The 24,286-nt window shown below is 60.6% G+C and overlaps 2 protein-coding genes across 4 annotated transcripts in view; both read right to left on the bottom strand.

The window, feature by feature from the left end:
- PUF60 (poly(U) binding splicing factor 60) overlaps positions 1 to 958 on the bottom strand; it is a 28,399-nt gene extending 27,441 nt beyond the window's left edge. For both annotated transcript variants that reach the window (XM_021382776.1, XM_021382777.1), the window contains exon 1: positions 806 to 958. In XM_021382776.1, coding sequence (XP_021238451.1) covers positions 806 to 832 — 27 coding nt within the window. In that variant the 5' untranslated portion in view covers positions 833 to 958. The remainder of the gene's footprint in view (positions 1 to 805) is intronic.
- Positions 959 to 3,790: 2,832 nt separating this feature from the next.
- Positions 3,791 to 24,286, bottom strand: part of NRBP2 (nuclear receptor binding protein 2) — a 23,802-nt gene continuing 3,306 nt past the window's right edge. The window contains exons 2-19 of one of the 2 annotated variants that reach the window (XM_021382779.1): positions 15,922 to 16,044; positions 15,664 to 15,759; positions 15,167 to 15,256; positions 14,334 to 14,374; positions 14,164 to 14,258; positions 13,545 to 13,568; positions 13,211 to 13,294; positions 12,970 to 13,025; positions 12,501 to 12,596; positions 11,470 to 11,602; positions 11,209 to 11,311; positions 11,026 to 11,076; positions 10,715 to 10,850; positions 6,858 to 6,911; positions 6,444 to 6,507; positions 5,572 to 5,627; positions 4,969 to 5,033; positions 3,791 to 4,537 (exon numbers count right to left, since the gene is read on the bottom strand). In XM_021382779.1, coding sequence (XP_021238454.1) covers positions 4,531 to 4,537; positions 4,969 to 5,033; positions 5,572 to 5,627; positions 6,444 to 6,507; positions 6,858 to 6,911; positions 10,715 to 10,850; positions 11,026 to 11,076; positions 11,209 to 11,311; positions 11,470 to 11,602; positions 12,501 to 12,596; positions 12,970 to 13,025; positions 13,211 to 13,294; positions 13,545 to 13,568; positions 14,164 to 14,258; positions 14,334 to 14,374; positions 15,167 to 15,256; positions 15,664 to 15,759; positions 15,922 to 16,044 — 1,374 coding nt within the window. In that variant the 3' untranslated portion in view covers positions 3,791 to 4,530. Of the gene's footprint in view, positions 4,538 to 4,968; positions 5,034 to 5,571; positions 5,628 to 6,443; positions 6,508 to 6,857; positions 6,912 to 10,714; positions 10,851 to 11,025; positions 11,077 to 11,208; positions 11,312 to 11,469; positions 11,603 to 12,500; positions 12,597 to 12,969; positions 13,026 to 13,210; positions 13,295 to 13,544; positions 13,569 to 14,163; positions 14,259 to 14,333; positions 14,375 to 15,166; positions 15,257 to 15,657; positions 15,760 to 15,921; positions 16,045 to 24,286 lie in introns of both variants that reach the window. The other variant, XM_021382778.1, reaches the window with a different exon arrangement.

Below are 24,286 nucleotides of genomic sequence, written 5' to 3'. Positions count from 1 at the left end.
GGGGGGGCAGATCAGCACGGCCATCCCCTCGGTGGATCCCCAGCATCCAGAGCTTCCACATCACGGGCTCACCCAGCAGGGTGACGCGCCAGACGTTTCACGTTTTCGTTTCACGCCGTTCCGTTTACAAGTCTATATTTGGCAAGCAAACAAATAAACAAAAAAAAAAAAAACAGTCCAAGAAAGGCTGAATAGCACCCTCCTGAAGCATTTCCTTTCTAAAATGTAAGACTTCGTTCGCACAGAAAACAAGCAAGCCTCTGAAGCGAGGCTTCTGGCTTCATACAGCATTAGCAATCACCTCAGAAAAACTCTACAGAACCTTCTGAAAACACAATGGGGTCCTACAAAAATCAATCCTGCTGGGATCCTTTCACAAACAGACAACCTGACAGGAAATACAGCCCTAATCGGGGGCACACAAAGCCCTTCCAGCCAGAGATACAGCCAACAGCCCGCATCCTAACCTCGGTGCCACATGCTACGAGGCTTCAGGGCAGAAAACAGTCCGCTAAAATCCTCTTATGACAACAGCGAGAACTTATTGCTCGAACGAACCTGCGGGTACCAAGCGTGAGATGCCGGTCTGCAGAGCCGCTGGTCCCGGCTACCAGCGCCACGAAGGCCCGCGGCCCCGGCCCCAACCCGCGCGGGGAGAGCAGAGGGCCCCGAGCAGCAGCCGGGCCCCCGAGAGCCGCAGGAGGGCCCGAAGGAGGCCAAGCCGAGAAGAAGCAAGGCGAAGCGAGCCGCCCGTCCGACCCAGCCCAGGCCGCACGAAGTAGGCTCGTCTCGCGCTGCGACTCACCAAGGAGATGGTCGTTGTGGCCGCCATCTTGTCCACCCCGTCGGCGATCGGCACGGAGCTCTCGCGAGAACCTTCAGGAGCTCGCCGAGGGGGGCAACTCTCGCGAGAGCTCCCGTAGAAAGAGTTGGGAGATCGTCTCGCGAGAATTCCAGCGAGTCGCGGGACGGGCGGGCGGGACGGCGGAGTTGGCGCCAGCCTCGCTCTGCTTCCGCTTCCGCTGCTACGCTCCCCGTTTCCGGAAGTTGCACGGGGCCCGCCTTGTCGCAGAGCGCCCCCTGGGCGTTGGGCGGAGTGCGGAGCCCGCGCTGGGTGTTCCGGGCGTCCGAGAGTTGCTGACCGTGCAATTTGGGGACTGCTGAAGGGAAACGGCCCTTTTCCATTTTACTCCGTTCTCCTCGGGTGGCCCAATCTCTTAAGCACAAATTTAAACGCATCACCGTCTGAAGGGAGAACGCCTTCAGAGGTGCGGTGTTGGAACATGCAATTAATTATTTAAATGGGCACAGGAGCACCGTGGCCTATGGCCACACTACAAGAGATGCAAGGCAAGGGAAGATTCAGCAGGAGGTTTACGGATCCTTACAGTTCTTCTGCTGAACGATTTAGAAACTCCAAGCCAATAAAGCTTCCCACAGGCGGTGTGATGACTTAACATCTCAGAGTGCTGATGGTGAGGAAGTTCTGCGCTGCAGAACGTCCTTCTTCAACTAGCAGATAAAGGTGCAACATATGAGTCAGAAAACAAAACCAGTGTGCTTTATTTCTAGCCTGAATTGAAGTGACAGCAGTTAACCGCTGGCAGACATTAATTACTGAGACTCGGTGGGTTCCTACAGTGTGCAATTGTTAAAGACTCTAGATCTTCCAGAACATCTTTGAGTAGATCTAGCAGATCTTCTAGTAGATGCTCTACAAGATGTAGGGTACATGGCACCCAGGAGGTCAGAAAGGCCAATGGCATCCAGGCTTGGATCAGGAATAGTGCAGCCAGCAGGAGCAGGGAAGTCATTGTCCCTCTGTGCTCAGCCCCGGTGAGGCCGCACCTCGAGGGCTGTGTCCAGTGTTGGGCCCCTCACTGCAAGAAAGACATTGAGGGCCTGGAGCGTGGGCAGAGCAGGGCACGGAGCTGGGAGGGGAATCATAGAATCATAGAATTAGCGAGGTTGGAAAAGACCTACAAGATCACCCAGTCCAACCATCCACCTACCACCAACAACCCCACTAAACTATGTCTCCCAACGCTAGATCTAAACGTTTCTTGAACACCTCCAGGGACGGTGACTCCACCACCTCCCTGGGCAGCCCGTTCCAGTGCCTGACCACTCTTTCAGAAAAGTAGTATTTATATATAGAATGGAGCACAGGGCTGATGAGGAGCGGCTGAGGGAGCTGGGATTGTTCAGTCTGGAGAAGAGGAGGCTCAGGGGAGACCTCATGGCTCTCTATGACTCCTGAAGGGAGGTTGTGGGGAGCTGGGGGTCGGCCTCTTCTCTCTTGTAACAGTGACAGGATGAGGGGGAATGGCCTCAAGTTGCGCCAGGGGAGATTCAGGCTGGACGTTAGGAAAAACTTCAGAGTGGTCAGGTGCTGGAGCGGGCTGCCCAGGGAGGTGGTGGAGTCACAGACCCTGGAGATGTTCAAGAAACGTTTAGATGTACTGAGGGACGTGGCTTAGTGGGCAATATTGGCGATCGGTGGACGGTTGGACTGGATGATCTTGGAGGTCTTTTCCAACCTTGGTGATTCTGTGATTCTACGTGCCATCCTGCAACTGTGATGTATGGACAGGAATTTCAGGCACCATGAGCTGACCGGACCTGACCATTAGTGTCCAAGGACACATCCCCTTCCTCGTCTGGCAGGACTCCTGTCTGATTTGCAAACGTGAGGGCAGGATTTCCATTCTTGTGCTGGTGACAGTTCTGCAGGGAAGGCCGTGCACGTCTCGCTGGATGCGGAGCTGCGGGCCTGCAATACTCCTGCAGCAAAGAAGGCCCATGGCCACCCGGGCTGCCCCAGGAAAGCCCCATTACCTGGCTGAGGGAAGAGCCCTCCTCTGCTCTGCTCTGGTGAGGCTCCATCCAAAGCACTGGGCCCATGAGATGGAGCGAGCCCAGCGCAGGCCACCCAGGCGGCAAAGGGCCTGGAGCACGCGTGGTGGGAGAGTCTGAAAGCTGAGGTGGCTGTACATCAATGTGAGCGAACACCTGATCAGAGGGTGAAGAATCACAGAATCATAGAACGGGTTTGGTCGGAAGGGTCCTTAAAGATCAAAGAACCATGGAATGGTTTGGATTGGAAGGGACCTTAAAGATCATCCAGTTCCAACCCAAGAAGATGGAGGTAGGCTCTTCTCGGTGGTGCCCAGCACTGGGACAAGGGGCTGAGCAATGGGCCCAAATTGAAAAATGGGAAAATATTTTTTTTTCAGTGAGGTTGGCTGAACACTGGCACCCATTTGTTACCCAGAGAGGCTGTGATGTCTCCTCAGACCCGGCTGGGTGTGGGGACATGGTGCTGGACGTCCCAGCGCTGGGCTGGAAGACCGCAGAGGGTGGCTGGGCCTCGAGCGCTCCTCACCAACCTCGGATCTTCTGTGATTCTGTGTCCGCTGCCTGACGCGTGCTTGAAACATCCCGTGGCTGCCAGTGAACAAACTTCTTGCCAGCAGGAGGGAGATCCATCCCTCAAGCTGAGTTGCAATGACATTCAAAGAATCGAGTCGGGTGAAATGTGCTAAAGAAGAGCTCACTGGCTCGTCAGGGAAGCAGCAGCTGATGTATGAAGGCATTTCTCACTTTGCAAAGGCAAGTGCAAGCTTGTTCTGGAGAAAGCAACTTCTGCATCGCGCAGCTGAATGCTGTTTTTCCTGTGTATTCCTCCTCTACCCAATTTACCTGTCTTTCCTGGATCAGCCTTGAGCTCAAGGGAGCTATTTCGCTCTTCCTAACTCTAAGAGTGACTGAAAAATCATCGAGTGCTCGCTCAGCGGACCGGCCCCTCGGAGGAGACGAGCTGCTTGCAACGGCTTTATTGATTTGTCAGTTTCTGTCAGGTTGGCACAGCGCGGCACAACTGGGAACACAACAGCACAACTGACAGCTCGGCGTCGCGTCCTAGCACGGCAGACCCAGCCCGGGGTCACGCCGCTGGCGCAGCACCGCAAAGCAGGATGCAGGCGATGGGAGACGTGGCACAGCACAGCACAGCACAGCGGCGGGGCTGCTCGCACTGCACGGCTCTTGCCACACAGATCATTTCTGGTGGCGGTTTTTACCAATGGAACACAACACAGCGCAGCAGCTACCGTTGCCCCTTCCTCCACGCAAGCGACGGAAGTTCCAGACACCCCAGGACACGCAGGGAAGGAAGAGACACGGGGGTTTTCCCCCTTCAGAGGCCATGAGATTTTTGAAGGCCGTAAAGGCGAAGAGGGAGGTGAAAAGGGGTTCTGTTCAGCACCAGTGACATTTCTGCTGATCCCTGTGTTGGGATCCAGCTGGTGGGTTTGGATTTCTGCCCTCTCTCCTCCTGCCGCGCCGAGTCCAGCTCACAAAGTCCCCTTGTCGGCTTACGCCGAGATGGGCGCTTCTAACTGAAAGGCATCACGGTGGTTCATCCGAGCTCGGGAAACCTTTAACAGAACAGCAGGAACTGGAGATAAGAGAACGGAACGTGGTGGCAGATTGGAAGCTGCGCTGGAGCTTTCCTCCCTTCTGCGCCCATCACCAGCTGGCAAAGAGGGGGGAAAAGAAAAAAAAAAAAAAAAAAGAGCTTTAGGACCCGCGGGGAGGAAAGCTGATCATTCCCAGAGGCAAATTTATCAGTCTGTGGGACCCTTGCGGCAGCTCCACGTCTTCACAAACAGCCAGCACTCCCCCACGCCCCACAGCTCCCCCCGGATCGCTGCTGCTGCTGCTTCAGGAGCAGGGGCCGGAGCACGTGCCCGTGCAGAGGCCGTTCCTTGTGTTTGCCGGTTGCTATTCCGCTCGCTGCTGTCTTTCCACGCCACGACAAAGGCAGACAACCTCTCACGGGCTGCAAAGATTCAGTCTGGAGCGGTCCCGCTGGTGGAGCTGGTTGCGGAGCCCGCGGTCGCTCCTTGCTGGGTGCGTGCCCGTCCCCATCGCGCAGGGACCCCCGCTGCCCCAGAGCTGACTCACAAGGGAGGAGTCCGGTGCTTGTGGAAGGCATTTTCCAGGAAGTTCGCCAGCTTCTCACAGTCATCCTAAAAACAGAAGGAGCAGCAAGACAACGCATCAGTTTGCCGTGCTTTTTGCGGCGCACGGGAGAAAGCGCTCCGGTGCTTCAGCTCCGAGCTGTGCAGTTGCTGTGCTCAGAGGAAGAAAAGAAGGACGTCTAAATTCCGAGCCCTGTCGAGGACTGCACAGCTCTGCATTCCTCCTGGGGACGGTCTGCAGACGCCAAGGGAGAGCCTGGAAGCGCAACGTCCGAAGACAGGGGGAAATTTGCAAAGCGGCCTGGGAGCAACACGGGCTGCTGGGTCTTGGCTGCTTTTCCCTGGCGCTGCTCAGGTTTCCGCGTTCAGAAACGCGGTGAGTTGATGCAGTGAGCGTGGTGACCCTGTCCTCGCTGGATGGCTGTCCCTCCCAGAGAGCGCGAGCAAAGTACGGAGCCCCAAAAGATCAAACAGAGTCGCTCGCTGCCAGGGCACGAGCGCAGCCCAGCGCTGCAGCATCGATCGTGCTGCTGCTGCGGCACGGCGCGTGCACACGGACAACGGCACGGCGCACGAGCAGCCTTACCTCGTGGATGAACCCATAGTGCACCAGCTCCGTGGCGAGGTCCTTGGAGTTATCGGCTGCGGAGAGAAGGAATCAGGGAGAACACGGGTGCGTCTCGGCTCCTCCTCTCCCAGCCAAGCAAGCGCACCTCTCCAGCCCGCAGCACGCCTGCACTGCACCTCACTGCACGTCAGGGGTTACTGTGCTGAGTAACGCTGGGGCCAACAGAGCAGACTGAGCAGCGAGCGAGAGCCGATCACGGCCCCAGGCAGGGCTGAGCCGCAGCCCCACATCGCACACAGCACAATGCCTTGGCAGTGGGTCACTGCGAGGTCTTTGGCTCGCTTGAGCCCGGCATGAAAAGGAAGCAGGCCGCTTCCTGCAGGTAGGAAGGCGAGGAGCTGGCGGAGCAGCAAATGCCAAGCACCGGTTCCCAAGCTTTGTGTTTTTGCCCTGTCTGTAAGGGATTCCTGCTGTACAGCCTGCAGAGGGCTCCTGCACGCCTTAGGAAGGAGCTGCTTGCGTTGGACAGACCCCAGGAGAAGTGCCCTTCCCCAGACCCATGGGGATCCCCTAGAGAAGAGCGCAGTAGCTCCTTGGAAGCTGTTGTGGAGACGGTCCCAGTGCTGGAAAAGGGAAAGAATTCACTCATTCACTGGTACTGCCCCAGTTCACGCATCTCTGGGTTAAGTGCGTGCTCCCAGTGGCCGCTGGACTCACAAAGTCCAAAGGGGACAAAGAATGGTGCCACGTGGATACGAAGTTTGGTCTGCTCTCCCAGCACAAGAAGGAGAGAAAAGCTGAGTGCAAGCACAGCCTGTGCCTAACCCTAACCCTGAGCCTGAGCAGGGCTACCGGGCAATGCTTCACGCACAAGAAGCGAGGAGACCTACTGGGCAGCAAGTCGTAGCTCAGCTGTCGGTGCAGCTTGTCCTCCAGGATCAGCAGGAGCGTGAGCTGCAGAGAGAAGAGAGAGCTCTGTACATTCACAGTTATCAACACTGGAAGCTGCTGGCAGGGCGGGCAGGGGGTTGCTGGCCATTGCCAACGTGTGGGCTGCCTTTGGGGCACAGTTTGGGTGACTCAGAGAGATGCTCTCTCTGTTAAACCAGAAAGAAGCAGAGCTGAGAGGTGTCCGGTCAAAGACACCGTGGACTCCTGTAGCAGAGGGGTCTGTTGGCTTTGCTCCCCTTTGGGCTTCTTTTGTTCCAGATGGAAGAGGAGGTCCCTGCAGGACCTCTGCAGCGAACTGAGACCAAGCTGTGCCTTGGTGCAGAGAGCAGATCCTGGTGGGGCTGTGCACTCACATGCCACTGAGTCTTGTCCTCATTCAGCTCCATGTTGCATTGCATCTGCACCACCTGGAAGAGGCCAAAGTGAGCGTCAGCCTGCACACAGCCCCTCGAGCCCCTGCGGGTCTGCTTGGCTCCCGTTTTCCAAGCAGAACTCCCAAAATCCTACTCAAAACCCAGCCACCAGCCTGACCCGCTCCTCTGCCCACGTCTCCTGGAGCTGCCCAGGAGGAGCAGCTGAGAGTTCACGGAGCCCAGCCCCCAGCTACGAGCTGTCCTCAGCTGGTGACGGGCCGGGTGGGAGCGCTGCAGGAGGTCCAGGCTGGGGCAGCGTTCCATGGGGGTGAATTCCTCTGCTTCATTTCTCGGGGGGGGGGGGTTTCCCCTTCAGGCTCTGCCCAAACCCTTGGTTACATTTTAGTGCTGTACTTTAGTTCAGAGTTCGCATCCCCGAGGGAGGACAGCTTCTTAAATCACAGCAAACGAAACCAAAATGTCCAATTGAACTCGCTCCCGTTTATCAACGCCTTTCTGTGCCGTCCAGATGCAGGATAAGGACGGCGTGAACGTTCCACCGCCCGACACCATCCCGCTGACACCTCATCCCATGCGGTTTTATTCACGACCTGCTGCATTCCAGCAGGTCTTAGCAGGGAATGAAGGCTGGGTGGCATCGGGCTGCTGAAGAAAGCAGCGCTCTGGGGGTCCCGACCCATCCCCACCACGGCAGAACGCAGCCGCGCGCCCACCGAGATGGATACTGGCACCAGTCGCCGACTTTGCAGTTTGGGTGCAGCTCCCGTGTTTGGTTCTGGAGCACAGGAGGCGATGGCTGAGCTGTGAGCTGCGCAGGACCCGCACGTCAGCACCGCCTCTCTTATCTCCTCTCACTCTCACGTCTCTTTCTCACCTCTCCTTCTGCTTCTCACGTCTCTTCAGCTCGGAGCAGTACTCCACCGGGCTCCCCAGCTCCGATCCCCGCTGACCATCGCCTCTGGACCGCGTGCCCCTCGCTGCCCTCTGCAGCCCTGCCCAGCCTGGCTGCTCTCCGACCTCAGACCACAGAGGTGAGCCCACGAGCAAATGTGTGAGCTCCAGGGACCTCCAATGGGATGGCACGGACACGGGACAGACGTGGTCCTTGGCCAGCTGGCACTGCTCGAGGAGGGAGCTCGGACGTAGAACCTCAACCGTGATTCCATGTGAATGCGCGCACCCGACGGTTCAAAGCTCTCAGGATACATCTGTGTCGCGCAGAGACCCTGAATGAGTCTCCTGCCAGCCCAAGCTGAGCCACTGAATCAGGGCACCATTAAGGTTCGTAGAATCATAGGATCATAGAATGGCCTGGGTTGAAAGGGACCTCAAAGATCATCGAGTTTCAACCCCCCTGCTGAGTGCAGGGTCACCAACCACCAGCCCAGGCTGCCCAGAGCCACGTCCAGCCTGGCCCTGAACGCCTCCAGGGACAAGGTTGGAAAAGACCTCCAAGACCCCCCAAGTCCAACCCCACCATGCCCATTGTGGCCCCAAGTGCCACATCTCCATGGTTCCTGAACTCCTCCAGGGACGGTGACTCCCCCACCTCCCCTGTGGCTGTGCCACTGCCTTACTGCTCTTTGGAGACGAAGTGTTTCCTAACACCCAGCCCCAGCCACCTGCACAGGACAACGATGCTATCTCAACAGCCCTAAATCACCCTAGAAAGGACCCTGTTCCACGCAGGTTCGTAACAGAGTGAGGAAATATCTCCCTGCAGCGCACTCAGGAAGCCTAAAGAAGCTGGCGCCCCAGAGCAGTCAGCGCTGCAGTCACTCCCCTTGGGCACCAAGGATGCAAGTTTTCACGACACGAAGCTCTGAGATCGCTGCTCCCCGCTCAATCCGAGTAAAACCGACGTCTCCTTTTTAACTCAACCACTGAGCGTGCTGCTTCGCCAGACTCTCTTGCAGAGCTGGGGTGCTGGCATGAAAACGTACCGTGTAGCAAACACAAAGGGGCAGGCGACGCGAATGCTTGGGTTTGCATTTGCATTCCTCCGACGCATCCCGCGGAGCGCTGCGGCACGCTCTAAAAATAAGCACGGCGAGCGATGAATAAAGCATCAGCCAAGCGCTCGGAGAGCCGAGAAGCCGAGGAAGCATCTTGCAGGAATCAGAACGAATTCAGGCCCCGCCTCGTGTGAATTCAACGCGAGGATGAAGCGGCATATCATGACATCCACGGCGACACAAAGTCAGCGCCGTCGGTGACGAACGGCGTTAACGGCGGCAGCGCGGGGAAATCCCCCGTACAGGGAATAAAGCCCCAGAATGCCGTAAGGAACAGAGGTGTGTGCAGACCCGTGCCCATCCCCAGAGCTCTGCAGCTCGGCAGATGGAAGCCGGCTGAGCCGTGCCGTGCTGGGGCTGCGTCCTCTCCCCATGCACTCGTTGCACCCAGGTTGGGGCCTCCAAGAGAAGACACTGAGGATAAAACGGAGAGATGGCAAAATGATGCGGGGCTGCAGCACTGGGAGGGGAGGCAGAGGGAGCAGGACTTGCTGTGCCTGATGGCTTTGGGGAACTTTGGGGCACGCTCACAGCCGTGAGGGGTGCTGAGGGGATGGGGGAACCAGGCTCTTTGCAAAGAGAAAGGGGAGAAGAGACAGAGTGAGACGGGGCTGCTCTGGATGGATCCAAGGGAATCCTTTTTCGTGGTGAGGATGGCCAAGCAGCGGACCAAGGGCCCACAGAGGTCACTGGATCCCCATCCCTGGAGGATTTCAGGACTCAGCTGGACTCCTGATGTCCCTTCCCACCTGAGCAACCACATAGCAGAGTGAGGCCCGGCCCTGGATACCAAATTTAGGTCATGCAGCAGGGATTAACCCTGGGAACCCGCTCCTGAGACAAGAAGCGGAGTCAGCATTCCAAAATGCTGCCAGACCCACGGTGCCCACCCTTCCTGCAGACAACCCTTGGGCAAACACGTACAAAGCCCTTGAATCAGAGGCACTGAGCGAAATCCGAGAACCTGGGAGACAGGGATTGTCTCGCAGAGCCTACTCCTGGCACCTGAAACTGACTCCAGGACACTAATAAGCCAGGAAATCATGAAAGAAGACTTCAAAACTAAGCTGCCGCCACAGAATCGCTGAAAATAAGAGCGGAAAGGGTTCAGGATGCTGTCCTACAGAATCAAGAGAATTACTGAGGTCGGAACAGACCTCCAAGAACATCACGTCCAACGGCCAACCCATCCCCATCATGCCCACTCGTAGAATCGTCAAATCACTGAGGTCAGAACAGACCTCCAAGATCACCACGTCCAATGGCCAACCCAAACCCATCATGCCCACTCGTAGAATCGTCAAATCACTGAGGTCGGAACAGACCTCCAAGAACACCACGTCCAATGGCCAACCCAACCCCATCATGCCCACTCGTAGAATCATCAAATCACTGAGGTTGGAACAGACTCCAAGATCACCACGTCCAATGGCCAACCCAACCCCATCATGCCCACTTGTAGAATCATCCAATCACTGAGGTCGGAACAGACCTCCAAGATCACCACGTCCAATGGCCAACCCATCCCCATCATGCCCACTCGTAGAATTGTCATATCACTGAGGTCGGAACAGACCTCCAAGAACAGCAAGTCCAACGGCCAACCCAACCCCATCATGCCCACTCGTAGAATCGTCAAATCATTGAGGTCAGAACAGACCTCCAAGAACACCAAGTCCAACGGCCAACCCAACCCCATCATGCCTGCAGACCACGTCCCCAAGTCCCACATCTCCACGGCTCCTGAACGCCTCCAGGGATGAGAACTCCGCCGCTTTCCTGTTCCAATGACCGCTCTGATCGTACCCGGCCTGACCTTACCTTCCTGGTCTCCACGTCAAAGGGCTCTGGCGTGGGGGTCTTGGCTTTCTGAGGGTCCTCTGGGGGCTGAGAGAGTGCCCGTGGGAGGGCATGGGGTCTGGAAACAGCGAAGTTCATCAGAGGGTAAATCCCATTCCTGGCACAGACACAGAGAGAGGGGACAACCAACTGAGTCCCGTCCTCCTCCTGCCCCAGCACGGGTCTGCTCGTCCACGTGGTGAACCGCAAAGGGGCTCCAAGGAGCGACTGAGCACGGTCCTGCCGGAGGGACGCTCCGTGTGATGGGAGCTGGGGACGTGCCCACAACCCACCTGACATCTTCCAAGAATTTGTCCAGCTCGAGGAACGAGACCTCCGAGTACCTGGGAGGGAAGGACGGGAGCGTCACCGCCGGCACAGGGGAGGAGAGCAGCGCAAAGGGCTGCCACGGTGACAGCGTGGCCGGGGTGGATGCGGATGCTGGGCTCACACCTTCCCGTGCACCAAACCCTCACCTCCACTGCGCTCCAGGCCGACCCTCGCGCCGGATCTCTGCCATCACCATGTTCAGGTCCAGCTCCTTTATCTTCTCCTCCACCACATTCTCCGGCATCAGATCTAGGGCAGAAGCAGAGAGGGGCGTCAGCCGGGAGGTGCTGCAGGGTGGGCTCTGTGCTCAACGCCGTTCCCCCCAGGGCTCCTCCACCCCCCCCCCCCAGCTCCGCCGGGCAGGAGCATGAACTCAGCGGGGCAGGGCGCTGTCTCCTGTTGCTCACACTGGTTGTTGATGAAGCAGTGCGCTGCCAGCAGCTTGAGGGAATGGACCTCGAAGAGCACGCGGTGGAAGAGGAGGCTGTTGGCCGTCGGCCGCTTGTCGGGGTTGAGGGTCAGGCACGACAGAATGAACTCCTGAGGGTCAAACACAAGGCACGAAAACTGGAGGCGAAGCCCCGCTCCGTGTCTGTGCCAACGCTTGTTCCTCCTCTTTCGGAGGAGAAATCGTTCCTAACATCCAACCCGAACCTCCCCTGCTGCGACTTCAGGCCGTCGCCTCTCATCCTACCTCACCTTACAGGATGCCTGGGAGAATTCTGGAATCACAGCAATGGTTCGGGGATGAACACGGAGAGAAACAAAAGACGCACGCTGCTGTCTGCGCTTGGCTGGCTGAGCCCTGTGCCGGGCACTCCAGCCTGCCCTATCTTCCCATCAAACCCCCTCCTTCAGATATTGATAAGCATTTATCACATCCCCTCTTGGCCTTCTCCGGGTGCACAGCCCCAGGCTCTCAGCCTGTCTCCACCAGGAGATGTTCCAGCTCCCTCGCATCTCTGCACCCTCTGCTGGTCTCCCTCCAGCAGTTCCCAGCCCGCCCTGAGCTGGGGAGCCCTGCACTGGGCTCCAGTTGTGCCCTCCCCAGGGCAGAGCTGGGGGGGGGGGGTACCTCCCTGCCCTGCTGACCACGCTTTGAGCAGTGCACCCCAGGGTCCTACCAGGGCACGCTGCTGGCTCACGGTCGGCCCGCCGGCCACCAGGACACCCAGGTCCTTCTCTACAGAGCGTGCACACACGTGTGTACACGTGCACCCACCGGGATCTGGCACCCAGCCTCGCTGCTGTCCCCAGTGGGACAACATGTGGGGACAACGTCTTATCATGATCAGCCAAGCAGGAGGGACCCCAGTGTCCTACAGCCCGCCAGACTGCTGCCCGCCGCTCCCAGGAGGTTGCTCCAGGGCCACCTGAAACACGTGGGTCTGGCTGGGTCCTGGCAGCTCCGTCTTACGGCTCGGCCGCCCGCGCTCACCCTCATGTTGGGATCATCCAGGGAATGCCGTGCCCGCATGATGGCCTCCTCCGAGACCCGCGTGTCGCCGTTGGTCTGGATCTCCAGCACTGCCATCTGGGGAAGGAGGAGCGCAGCGGTGTCTGCGGGCAGCCCAAGCCCTGCCTCAGCCCTCGGGACCCACTTCTCTACCCCAGTGCCACGCGGGCAACACCAGCGGCCCCACAGCCCCCTCGGAGCAGCACCACGTGTCCCTGCCCCACATGCTCCCCCTCCCTTGGGGTGCCACAGCCCACGGAGGCTGCGCCAAAGCAGCAGTGGATGCTCTGCTGAACCCAGCATCAGTGCCTCCACCTCCACGAGGGACCCGCAGCTCACAGCCAGGCGTGGGGAGCCCCCGGGCAGCCAAGCAGGCTCCACGGGGCACTGCCCTGCCCCACAAGTGGGGGTCCCGCGGGTTCCCAGGCTCTGCAGTAGCCCGGCTCCGTACCTCCAGTGCGCACATCCCAAAGGAGAAGATGTCCACGGCGGTCCCGTCGGCCTTCTCTGCAGAGGCAAACCAGGGCCTAATTGTGGTGGGACTACACCCCGTCACCAGGAGCAACCGGCGTCCCCAGCCACGGACCGCTCTCAGAGCGTTCGTTCCGAAGGCACCAGACTGCAAACCTGCGGCAGCCGCACGCTGCAGCGCACCCAGCCCCCCCCCCTGCAAACAGAGCCCCCCCACTCACGGCCGTACTCCGGGGGAAAGAAATGCAAATTGCGCAGCTCCTCCCTCTCGATCCGGATGGGGCTCCGCAGGTCATCGGGAAGGGCTGCGGGGGAAGGAAGGAGAAATAATCTGAGCCCCGGCTCTGCTGTGAGCACAGGGGGGACCTCGGAGCGTGCCCCTGCCCGTGCAGACAGCAGCGTGGCACCCGCTCCCCCCCCCAGGAGATGTCACAGCGGCGGCAGGTCCCCTCCTGCTTGCAGCCCCGGGACCACTCCTCGGTGCCCCCCCCGGGGACGGCACCCACCCGGTGATGCCGGACGTGCTGCACGGGGGAGGAGCGGGGGGACACTCACCGTTTGCAAACACCCTGTGCCACACTGCCAGTCAGCGCCGATCCGCGGGGAGACAGGCGAGAAAGGTGCAGAGCGGGGGACACAAACAGAAGACAAGGTAATGCTGCACCTCAGAACCACAGAGGCATTAAGGCTGGACGAGAACGCTAAGGTCGTCGAGTCCCATCCCCACCGTGCCCACCGCCCACGTCCCCAGGTGCCACATCTGCGCGGTTCTGTGACCCCGCCACCTGCTTGGGCAGCCGGTGCCAATTTCGGACCGAGCATTTTAGACAGGCTCCAGGGCCTCGGTGTCTTTCTTGCAGTGAGGGGCCCAGCGCTCAGCACAGCGCTCGAGGTGCGGCCTCACCAGGGCCAGCACAGAGAGACGACGGCCTCCCTGCTCCTGCTGGCTGCACTGATTCTGACACAAGCCAGGATGCTGTTGGCCTTCTTGGCCACCTGGGCGCACTGCTCAGCCAGCTGCTGGTCAGCATCCCCAGCTCCTTCTCTGCCGCGTGGGTGTTGCACACGTGTGATGCTCAATGACCCCTCAGAGACCCCCAGCTCTTGCCCCCTCCCCGCAGCTCTCCACTGCCCGCCCCGTTCACAGCCCCGGAGCCGCGGGGCCGCGTCCTACCGGAGCCGATCTTGATGAGCCCGTTGTGCTGGATGAAGATGGTGTCACTGGTGAGGTTGCCGTGGATGATGGGGGGCTCGCAGGAGTGGAGGAAGCTGGGGGGCACAGAGCCGCCCTGAGCACGCTGCCCGAGCCAGCCTACGGCACGACGGCCGGCGCAGAGAACTCACCTGAGAGCGGACAGGATCTGGGTGCACCAACGCTTCCAGGCCTAGGGCAGAGACCAGAGCTCTCCGTCAGACAAGCCGGGTCCTATCCAGGCACCTATCGCCCAGCAGCTGGGAACTCAGCCCCCCACTCGCCCTGCAGGGACCGCTGCTCGAGGACGAGCCGCGCGCTGCCCCAGCCACACGAGCCTCCCTTCCAGTCCTTGTCCACTGAGCACCACCCAAGCTGGGAACCGTGGTGCTGAGATCCTCGCTGTCAGACAGAGCTCTGCAGGGCACCAGAACCCGGTGGGAGCACGGACAGACACACCGCAGAGGGGGCAGAAGCTCCCTGTGCTCGTGGGGTCCATGCACGTGCTTTGTGACGACGGGGAATCCCAATTCCACAGGTGCTCACTGCGCTGCCGAGGCAATGAGCTCAGCCTCTGCGGAGGGCACGGGGTCCAGCGCAGATCCCGGAGCGCTCACCCGGATGAGGCGGGGAGAGCCCAGGGGATGACGGAGCCACGGAGGCTGGAGAAGACCTCTAAGATCACGCAGTCCAACCTCGACCCGTCCCCACCGTGCCCACCGCCCACGTCCCCGCGAGGACGTCTCCGTGGTCCTTGGACACCTCCAGGGACGGTGACTCCCCCCGCTCCCTGGGCAGCCCGTGCCAGCGCCTGACTCTCTTGGAAAGAAATTGTTCCTAACATCCAAACCGAGCATCCCCAGGTGCAAGGGGAGCCCGCCGCCCCTCATCCTATCGCCGTTCCCTGGGAACCACGCGCATTTGCTCTGCTTTGCAGGAGACGGGCAGACCCGGGTGCCCCGCCACGTGCTCCCAGGGAACCTACCCTGGCATTCATGGCCTTGTGGTTCTTCTTGGTTTTCTTCAGGAACTGTTTCAGGCTCCCCGAAGACACGTACTCTGTGATGAAAATGACCTGGGACGGGACGGAGGGGTCAGTGTCCTGCCCCCCAGCCCCCATCACACGCGAGGCTGAGCGGCCTGCTCCGGTGTCCTGGGGAATCACGGAATCATTCCGGCTGGAAAAGATCTCCAAGATCATCGAGTCTGACCGCCAGCCCATCCCCCCCCCCCTGCCCACGGAACGATGCCCTCAAGTGCCACATCTCTGCGGTTCTTCGGCACTCCCCGGGGTCGGTGCCTCCCCCGCTGCCCTGCGCAGCCCCTGCCAACGCCTGCTGGGTTTCAGAGAAGAAATCCATCCCAATTTCCAACCTGAAGAAGGGGGGGGAGTCCCGGGAGCAGGGTGAGCACAGGACCCCGGGACCCCGCGGCCATCCCTCCCAGCCTGGCGTCCGACCCCCACGTCCCCCCTACCCGTGCCTTCGAGTCCTTCACGTCCAGCCAGTATTTATGGAGCTTCACGATGTTGGGGTGGTCCACCAGCACCAGCTGCTCGAACATGGTCTTGATCTTCTCCTGCGTGCAGAGAGAGAGAGGACGGATGAGACGGCAGCTCCGGGGACGCCGCGGAGAGCAGGGGAAGGTGGGGAGCGGCTCCAGGTCGGGGGAAAGCCGCTTTTGGGGGTCCAGGAAACGCAGGGGGCTGTGGGCACATCCCCCGCCACGAGGGGCCATTACCTCGTGCGCTTTGAAGGCCTTCTTGTCGGTGAAGAGCAGCTCGTTCCACACCACCTCCACGCCTTCCTCCGTGTCCATGGCGAGGAAGGTGCTCTGGATGCCCGGCATGTTCCCCTGATTCACCTGCAAGGCACCGGAATTCGTGAGGCCGCCCAGGAGCGTGCCCTGCCCGCGGCTCCCACCCCGCAGACCGACTCGTGCACAGGACACCCTGCACGGATGCGGATGGATCTCCCGTTCCTGCTCAGCATCCCTGCCCACAGGAGCCTCGGGTTGGGGGCACGGGGAACCCCCAGCCCACTGCCCGCCCTGCCCTGCCCTGCCCTCGGGATTCCCATTCCTGGGGGCTCAGCTCCCCTAGGAAACGAGGGCGCAGAACGGAGCCCGACACGGGGAGCAGCTCCCAGCACGGCACGATGTCACCGTGATGGCCACCTGCCACCCAGCTCCAGCGCAGACCCCGCGAGGACCCCACATCCCAGCAGAGACTGGGGAACACCCCACGCTCTGAGCTGATGGCCGCAGACACTTACAACGGACTGGGCGAACTGGAAGGTCCAGACCAACCGCAGGGGTAACGCCATCCCCGTCAACGCCGCAGGGTGACTGTGGCCACCCCGTGCCCCGGGGTACAACAGCTGAGCTCCCATCCCCCGAGCCCTGACCCCATAGACAGCAGCTCTGCCATCGTCCCAGCCGTGAGCCGCATCCAGCACCCAGCAGGGCTGTCACCGCGCGGCGGAAGGAAGGGACGGCGTCCGGAGGGACATGGATGGGGATGGAGGACCGGGCCCGCAGGAACCCAGCGAGATTCAACAAATCCAAGCGCGAGGTCTGCACCTGGCTCACAGCAACCCCCGCTGTCCGTGTGAGCTGGGGGGTGGGAGGATAGAACACAGCCCTGCCAAAAAGGATTCGGGGGTCCTGGTGGATGGCAGCCGGGCTTGAGAGCCAGCACCGTGCCCTCGCAGCCCAGAGAGCCAGCCGTAGCCTGGGCTTCATCTAAAGATGCCCCTGATCCGAGCAGGGGAGATGGACCGGGCGGCCCCCACGGGTCCTTCCAGCTCAAACCATCGACGGCTCCGTCAGCGGGGTCCTGCCCGCCAGGAGCGGCGTCCACGGCCCCGCGGGTCCCCCTGCAAACCAGCCCTGCTGCAAAAAGCCCTGCCAGCAGCTGGGGCTGCCACCCCCTGCAGCTCCCGGAGCGGCGTGGAGCCGCCGGCACGCGGATGAATGCGGGATTGTTCCGCCGCCGCCCGGGGCTCGGACGCTGTGGCACGGGGCAGCTCGTGGGTGCAGGGCTGGGGTGGGGGGGGGGCAGGATGTGCAGCACCCCCAGCTGATTGGCAGGGAACAGACGGGGCCCTCGTGGCGCAGTTCCTGCCGCCGAGGCACAAAGCGCTTCTATCGCCGGCTCCCCCCGCTCGCAGGCTCCGCGTGCCTCGCACGGAGCTCAGCAATGCAGGCGGCCGGGCTGGGCGCAGCCTGCGGTCAGCTGCTCCGGCGGGGGTGGGATGAAGCAGGACAACGGCTTTGCAGTAAAAGAGGGGAGATCTGGGTTGGATGAGAAGGGGAAATCATTTCCCCGGAGGCGGCGAGGCCCTGGCACCGCTACCCGGAGAAGGGTGGGTGCCCCATCCTGGGTGGGTGACCCATCCCTGGAGCCGCTCATGGCTGCGGGGGGACCCTGGGCAGCCTGAACTCGGTGGGGCTGGGGGGTCCATTCCAGCCCAACCGGCCCATGGTGCTGTGATCTTGAAGGACCCTTCCATCACGTCCCATTACACGGCTCTGTGACCTTCAAAGTCTCTTCCGACCCGGCCATCCCACGACCTACGACTCCACGAGGCCGCGCTGGGAGGGGAGGGCTGGGGGCAGCACCCGTGCACCGTGAAAGCTGCTCTCCAAAAACGCCGCTGGAAAATCATCTCCCGGTCTCGAGACGAAGCCCAGCCGGACGCCGGCGAGCGGCCGCCGTGTGCTGAACGGCAGCAGCCCCACTGCATCGAGAAAGAAACGCCCTCTGTGATGGCAGGGGCGGCTGGGGGCAACGGACCGCATGGGGAAATGCTGCGCTCGGGTTCCTTCCAGAAAGGCCCTGGCAGGAGCACGGCGGGGATGGGGAAGAGGAGGTTTCCGATAGATCGGGTTGTGCCTTCCAATAAATCGCTCCTTTCGTGCTTCTCAGGTTACGGAGGCTGAAGCAGCAGGCAGAAAAAGGGTTGGTGATGGAGCACCGGGGCCCTGGGGGAGCAGCGATGCTGATCCAACCCCAACCTCCCCGCTGCCACCCGAGGCCGCTTGCTCATGTCCCATCGCCAGCTGCAACCCCCATTTGGGTCCTGGCAGGGACGGGCTCTGCCCTCAGCCTCCTCTCCTGCAGTCGGAGCAGCCCCAGCTCCTTCCCCTGCTCCCCGTGCCTTGCTGTCTGCTCCCTCCTCCGGCTGCATTGCTATTCTCTGCCCGTGCAGCCTCACCAGCGCCGAGCTCCCTGGTGCTGCTGCCCTCCTTATTCCCGATACAAACCAGGATGCCCTTGGCCTTCTTGGCCACCTGGACACGCGGTCAGCTGGCCTCTCACCAGCACCCCCGGGTCCCGTTCCCATCCGGATCTGCCCTCCCGTGTGCGCTCAGCGCAGCTCCAACCCGAGGGAAGGCCACCTCCCTCCTGCAGGAACATTACCCAAAGCACTTCCAAAATTTGGCATGGGTTTGCTGCTTTGTCTCCAAGGCAACCGAGCAGGGCAAAGCCTCGGCGCTCAGCTCGAGCAGCGCGGGGTCACGTCACCATCCCAGGCTCCCTGGGCAGGGGGCTGCAGGGCGGGCACAGAGCAAAGCTCACCAGCAGCAGCTGTGCATGAGCACTGGGTGCCTCGGTTGTTTGGTGACCACGGGCATCTGCTGTGCCACGGGTGCCACGGAGCAGAGCCCCAGCTGCAGGCAGGGGGTGGGGGGGGGGGGCATGCAGGGCACAGCTCACCTGGCTCCTTGCCACGCTGGCAGGATTTCCTGGGGCTGAGCGGGGAACGCTTGCGCCCAGGAGAGCAGAGCAAATCCCAACCCGCTCCTCTGCTCTGGGATCTCACTGCTGGAGGAGACCTCACATCCAACCTCAACCCATCCCACCATGCCCACGTCGCTCAGTGCAGCATCCCCACGGTTCCTGAACACCCCCAGGGACGGTGACTCCTGCAGTGCCCCGGGCAGCAGTGCCAGTGCATGACCACTCTTTCTGAGAATAAATTGTTCCCGATGTACAACCTGCCCCTCAATTCATGCGGTGTGAGGCCATCAGCTCTCACCCTATCACCGTTCCCTGGGATCCACGGCTATCACCCACTGCTAAGTGCGGTTTGCAGCAAAACAGCCCGAGCCCGGAGCAGCAGAACAGGAGGAGGCCGAGGGATCGGAGCTGCCTGATAAACCTGTTTTCTCTGCACGATCGTGTTACACAATGAGCAGGTGAAGGGAACACATGAGATGGAAAATATTTTGATCCGAGCGAAGCACTTGATCCTGCTCTCACAAAAACAAGCCCTCAGTGCAAGCTCAGAGCCGGGCGGGCGGAGGGTGAGCACGCTGCCAGCTGCAGGACTTAGCTGAGCCGGGATGGAAGAGTGCCATGCTCGGTCACCGTGAGATCCGTTGCGGCTCAGCACCGAGCAGCGATGGAGAGAAAGGTTCGGGTGCTGGCGAACAACGCTGTCCTGCACTGGTGGACCTCAAAGAGGGGAGAGGTGGCAGAACCGTGGGCAGAAGCGAGAATCATCGAATCATCCGAGATGGAGAAGACCTCCAAGATCACCAAGACCAAGCCCAGCGCATCCCCCACCGAGCCCACTCGTAGAACCACGGGATCATTAAGGTTGGAAAAGGCCTCCAAGATGAGCCAGTCCAACCATCCACCCAACCGCCGCGGGAGCGGTGGGGGCCGGGTGCCTTCCTCTCCATGCTCGAGCCTGCCCTTCCTTCTTGCCCTGCAGCTGCTGCAGCAAACCCTGGGCTCCCTGACCTCTGTTCCACTGCTGAGAGGGCACAGAAGTGGATTTTTTTTCCCGCTGCTCAGATAAGAGCCGGGCACAATGCTGCGGGCTGAAGGCCAAGCCTGGGTGGTAACTCCAGGGCACAGGGCTTGCTCCAGAAGGGCAAAGGAATCATAGAATCATCACAGAGCCAGGGGATGGTTGGGTTGGAAGGGTCCTTGTAGATCACAGAGCCATGGAATGGTTGGGTTAGAAGGGTCTTTGTTGATCACAGAGCCATGAAGTGGTTAGGTTGGCAGGGTCCTTATAGATCACAGAGCCATGGGATGGTTGGGCTTGCAGGGTCCTTGTAGATCACAGAGCCATGGAATGGTTGGGTTGGAAGAGTCCCCACAGATCACAGAGCCATGGGATGGTTGGGCTTGCAGGGTCCTTGTAGATCACAGAGCCATGGAATGGTTGGGTTGGGAGGGTCCTTATAGATCACAGAGCCATGGAATGGTTGGGTTGGAAGGGTCCTTACAGATCACAGAGCCATGGAATGTTTAGGTTGGAAGGGTTCTTGTTGATCAAAGAGCCACGAAATGGTTCGGTTGGAAGGGTTCTGGTTGATCACAGAGCCACGGGATGGTTGGGTTGGAAGGATCCTTATAGATCACAGACCTATGGAATGGTTGTGTTGGAAGGGTCCTTACAGAACACAGAGCCATGGGATGGTTGGGTTGGAAGGGTCCTTACAGAACACAGAGCCATGGAATGGTTAGGTTGGGAGGGTCCTTGTTGATCACAGAGCCATGGAATGGTTGGGTTGGGAGGGTCCTTACAGATCACAGAGCCCCATAAACTGTGTGGGGAGGGTGTCTGCCCTCTCGCTGTGAGCGTGCAACGCCATCCACAGCTGAACCTGCAGGATGCCACCGTGCTTCTTCCCTGAACGCAACACGACCTCGCATCTGACCCCTTACGAGCACACGGGGGAACGCTCCATCCCCGCCCCTCATCTCCTCATTGCCAAGTGCCAACTTGCAAAAGAGAAGAGCAAACCAGCGGGCGTCTGAACCACTTTGTAACGCGGCCGTGGGGCACCTCCTGCGTCCCAGCAGTGCAATCCCTGAGACCGTGCGCGTTCTCCGGTTGCACCGGAGCAAAACGAGGAAGCAGACGAGGGGCACACGAGGTGCACAGCCCACGAAAATACCTGCAGGCCAAAACAAGCGGAAGGGCAGAAACGAGCTTGGTGAAAACAGGAAGGGACGGAACACGGAGAGCCCTGGTAATTTTAGCAGCCCTCCTTGGCACGCGGGTGGAGGAGCGGCTGCGTGCACTTGGGACGCGGCGAGGGAGCGGAGCAGGCGGCCACGACCTGCAAAGCGACGCCGTGCTGGTGGAGAAATGGGATGGAAATCGAGCAGCGTGCGCTGCGGGTGGGAGGACTCAGCCCAGCGCTGAGAATAAAGCAGGATTGTCGTGGCTGGGGAGGACGAAGGGATCCTGGGGATGGGGAAAGCTGCAGGGCACGCGGACCTGGCACAAACGCGGAACCGCCTCCGTGCATCGCCCGCACGGACCGGGAGGGGACGAGGAGGACGGCAAGCGTTGCCAAACTGACACGAGGGGCTGCACGGCCTCCTGGCAGCAAAGCTCACCCCTCCCGCTGCAAAAGAAACAAACAGACACAGCAAAGCCCCGGGACGCCCGAAACCTCCATCCGAGCACGGCGCTGCAACGTCCGCTTGCTTGGGTAAACCCGTCCCCCCGAAGGCAAACGAGCGGCCAACAAACGCCCCGAAAAACCAAGGGGAGGCAAAAAAAAAAACAGGCGGCGTGGAAGGAAGGAGCCGAGTCCTCCGGGTTGGAAAAAAACAACGCGCAGCCACGCAGCCCCGAGCCCGGGCTCCCACAGCGGGGCTGGCGGCAGAGCGGCCGGCAGAAATAGCTCCAGCGCTGAATACCTGGAGGCTTTCCAGCAAAACACATCCCAGCGCCGGCCGGCCTCGCTGCAACCCCTCCAGGAATAGCCCCCAAAAAAATACAAAATAAATAAACGGGGAAGCCACAGCACCTCGGCGCACGCGCGCGGCCGGGTTATTCCCCTGCGTTTTGCTTTATTTTGGGGGGGGTCTTTGGGAGCTGGCAGCAACGTTTCTGCCCCCCCCCTCCCCCCCCCCCCCCCCAAAACCCTGCAGGCTTCTCACTCTGCTCTCCCTAAAATCCGCTTCCGCTTTGCTCCTCCTTCCACCGCTGCTTCTTTTTCCTCCTCTCCCAGCTCCTGTTGGGTTTAGAGGTGAGCCACAGCTCAGGGCCCTCGGTCCACCCGGTCATTAACCCTTTATTAACGAGCATCGGCGATTTACCAAGCAGGTGGGGCAGAGCTGCGGCCGCCCAGGTTCAGCGCTGGGGCAGCAGCCCCTTCCCAAGGGATACACGCTTGCAAAAGCAACGCGGCGTGGATACATAAACGTTTGTTTTTAGCAACACAGTGTCCGAGTTTGCCAAAGTCCTGCAAAACTTCCAGCACGGCACCGTGCACCCAGCACAGCACCGTGCATCCAGCACCCAGCACCGTGCACCGTGCACCCAGCACCCAGCACAGCACCGTGCACCCAGTACAGCACCAGCACCCAGCACATCACTGCCACCCAGCATCCAGCACTGTACACCCAGCACCCAGCACAGCACCAGCCCCCAGCACTGCACCAGCCCCCAGCACCCAGCACAGCACCATGCATCCAGCACAGCACTGTGCATCCAGCACCCAGCACCGTGCATCCAGCACCCAGCACCGTGCATCCAGCACCCAGCACCGTGCACCCAGCACACAGCACTGCACCAGCCCCCAGCACTGCACCAGCCCCCAGCACCCAGCACTGCACCGTGCATCCAGCACTGCACCGTGCATCCAGCACACAGCACTGCACCGTGCATCCAGCACACAGCACCATGCACCCAGCACACAGCACCATGCACCCAGCACACAGCACCATGCACCCAGCACTGCACTGTGCATCCACCACAGCACCGTGCATCCAGCACCCAGCACTGCACTGTGCATCCAGCACAGCACCGTGCATCCAGCACCCAGCACAGCACTGTACACCCAGCACTGCACCATGCATCCAGCACTGCACCATGCACCCAGCACTGCACTGTGCACCCAGCACCCAGCACAGCACTGTGCACCCAAGCACAGCACACCTGCTGCACCGTGCACCCAGCACAGCACCGTGCACCCAGCACACAGCACTGTGCACCAAGCACACAGCACCGTGCACCAAGCACACAGCACCGTGCACCCTGCACCCAGAACACAACACTGCACACCTAGCACATAGCGCCTAGCCCAGCACCAGCACCCAGCACAGCACCGTGCACCAAGCACAGCACCGTGCACCAAGCACACAGCACCGTGCACCCAGCACACAGCACCGTGCACCCAACACAGCACCGTGCACCCAACACAGCACCGTGCACACAGCACACAGCACCGTGCACACAGCACACAGCACCGTGCACACAGCACCGTGCACCAAGCACAGCACCGTGCACCAAGCACAGCACCGTGCATCCAGCACAGCACCGTGCACCCTGCACCCAGAACACAACACTGCACACCCAGCACGGCACCGTGCACCCAGCACGCAGCACTGTGCACATAGCACCGTGCACCCAGCACCGTGCACCCAGCACACAGTACCGTGCATCCAGCACAGCACCGTGCACCAAGCACAGCACCGTGCACCCTGCATCCAGAACACAACACTGCACACCCAGCACATAGCACCCAGCACAGCACAAGCACCCAGCACAGCACCGTGCACCCAGCACAGGACCAGCACCCTGCATCCAGAACACAACAGTGCACACCCAGCACACAGCGCCCAGCACGGCACCGTGCATCCAGCACAGCACCGTGCACCCAGCACAGCACCGTGCACCCAGCACAGCACCGTGCACCCAGCACAGCACCGTGCACCCAGCACAGCACTGCACACCCAGCACAGCACCAGCACCCTGCATCCAGAACACAACACTGCACACCCAGCACATAGCGCCCAGCACGGCACTGTGCACACAGCACAGCACCGTGCACCAGCACTGTGCACCCAGCACCAGCACCCAGCACAGGACCAGCACCCTGCATCCAGAACACAACACTGCACACCCAGCACACAGCGCCCAGCACAGCACCGGCACCCAGCACTAGCACTCAGCAGTGCACACCCAGCACAGCACCCAGCACAGCATCATGCATCCAGCACAGCACTGCACACCCAGCACAGCACCGTGCACCCAGCACAGCACCATGCATCCAGCACTGCACAGCAAGCACAGCACCGTGCACCATGCACACCACCAGCACCCAGCACTGCACACCCAGTACA

Source organism: Numida meleagris, unplaced genomic scaffold (genome assembly GCF_002078875.1).
Source record: "Numida meleagris isolate 19003 breed g44 Domestic line unplaced genomic scaffold, NumMel1.0 unplaced_Scaffold290, whole genome shotgun sequence".
Taxonomy (NCBI): domain Eukaryota; kingdom Metazoa; phylum Chordata; class Aves; order Galliformes; family Numididae; genus Numida; species Numida meleagris.
This window is presented reverse-complemented; position numbering and strand designations above follow the sequence as displayed.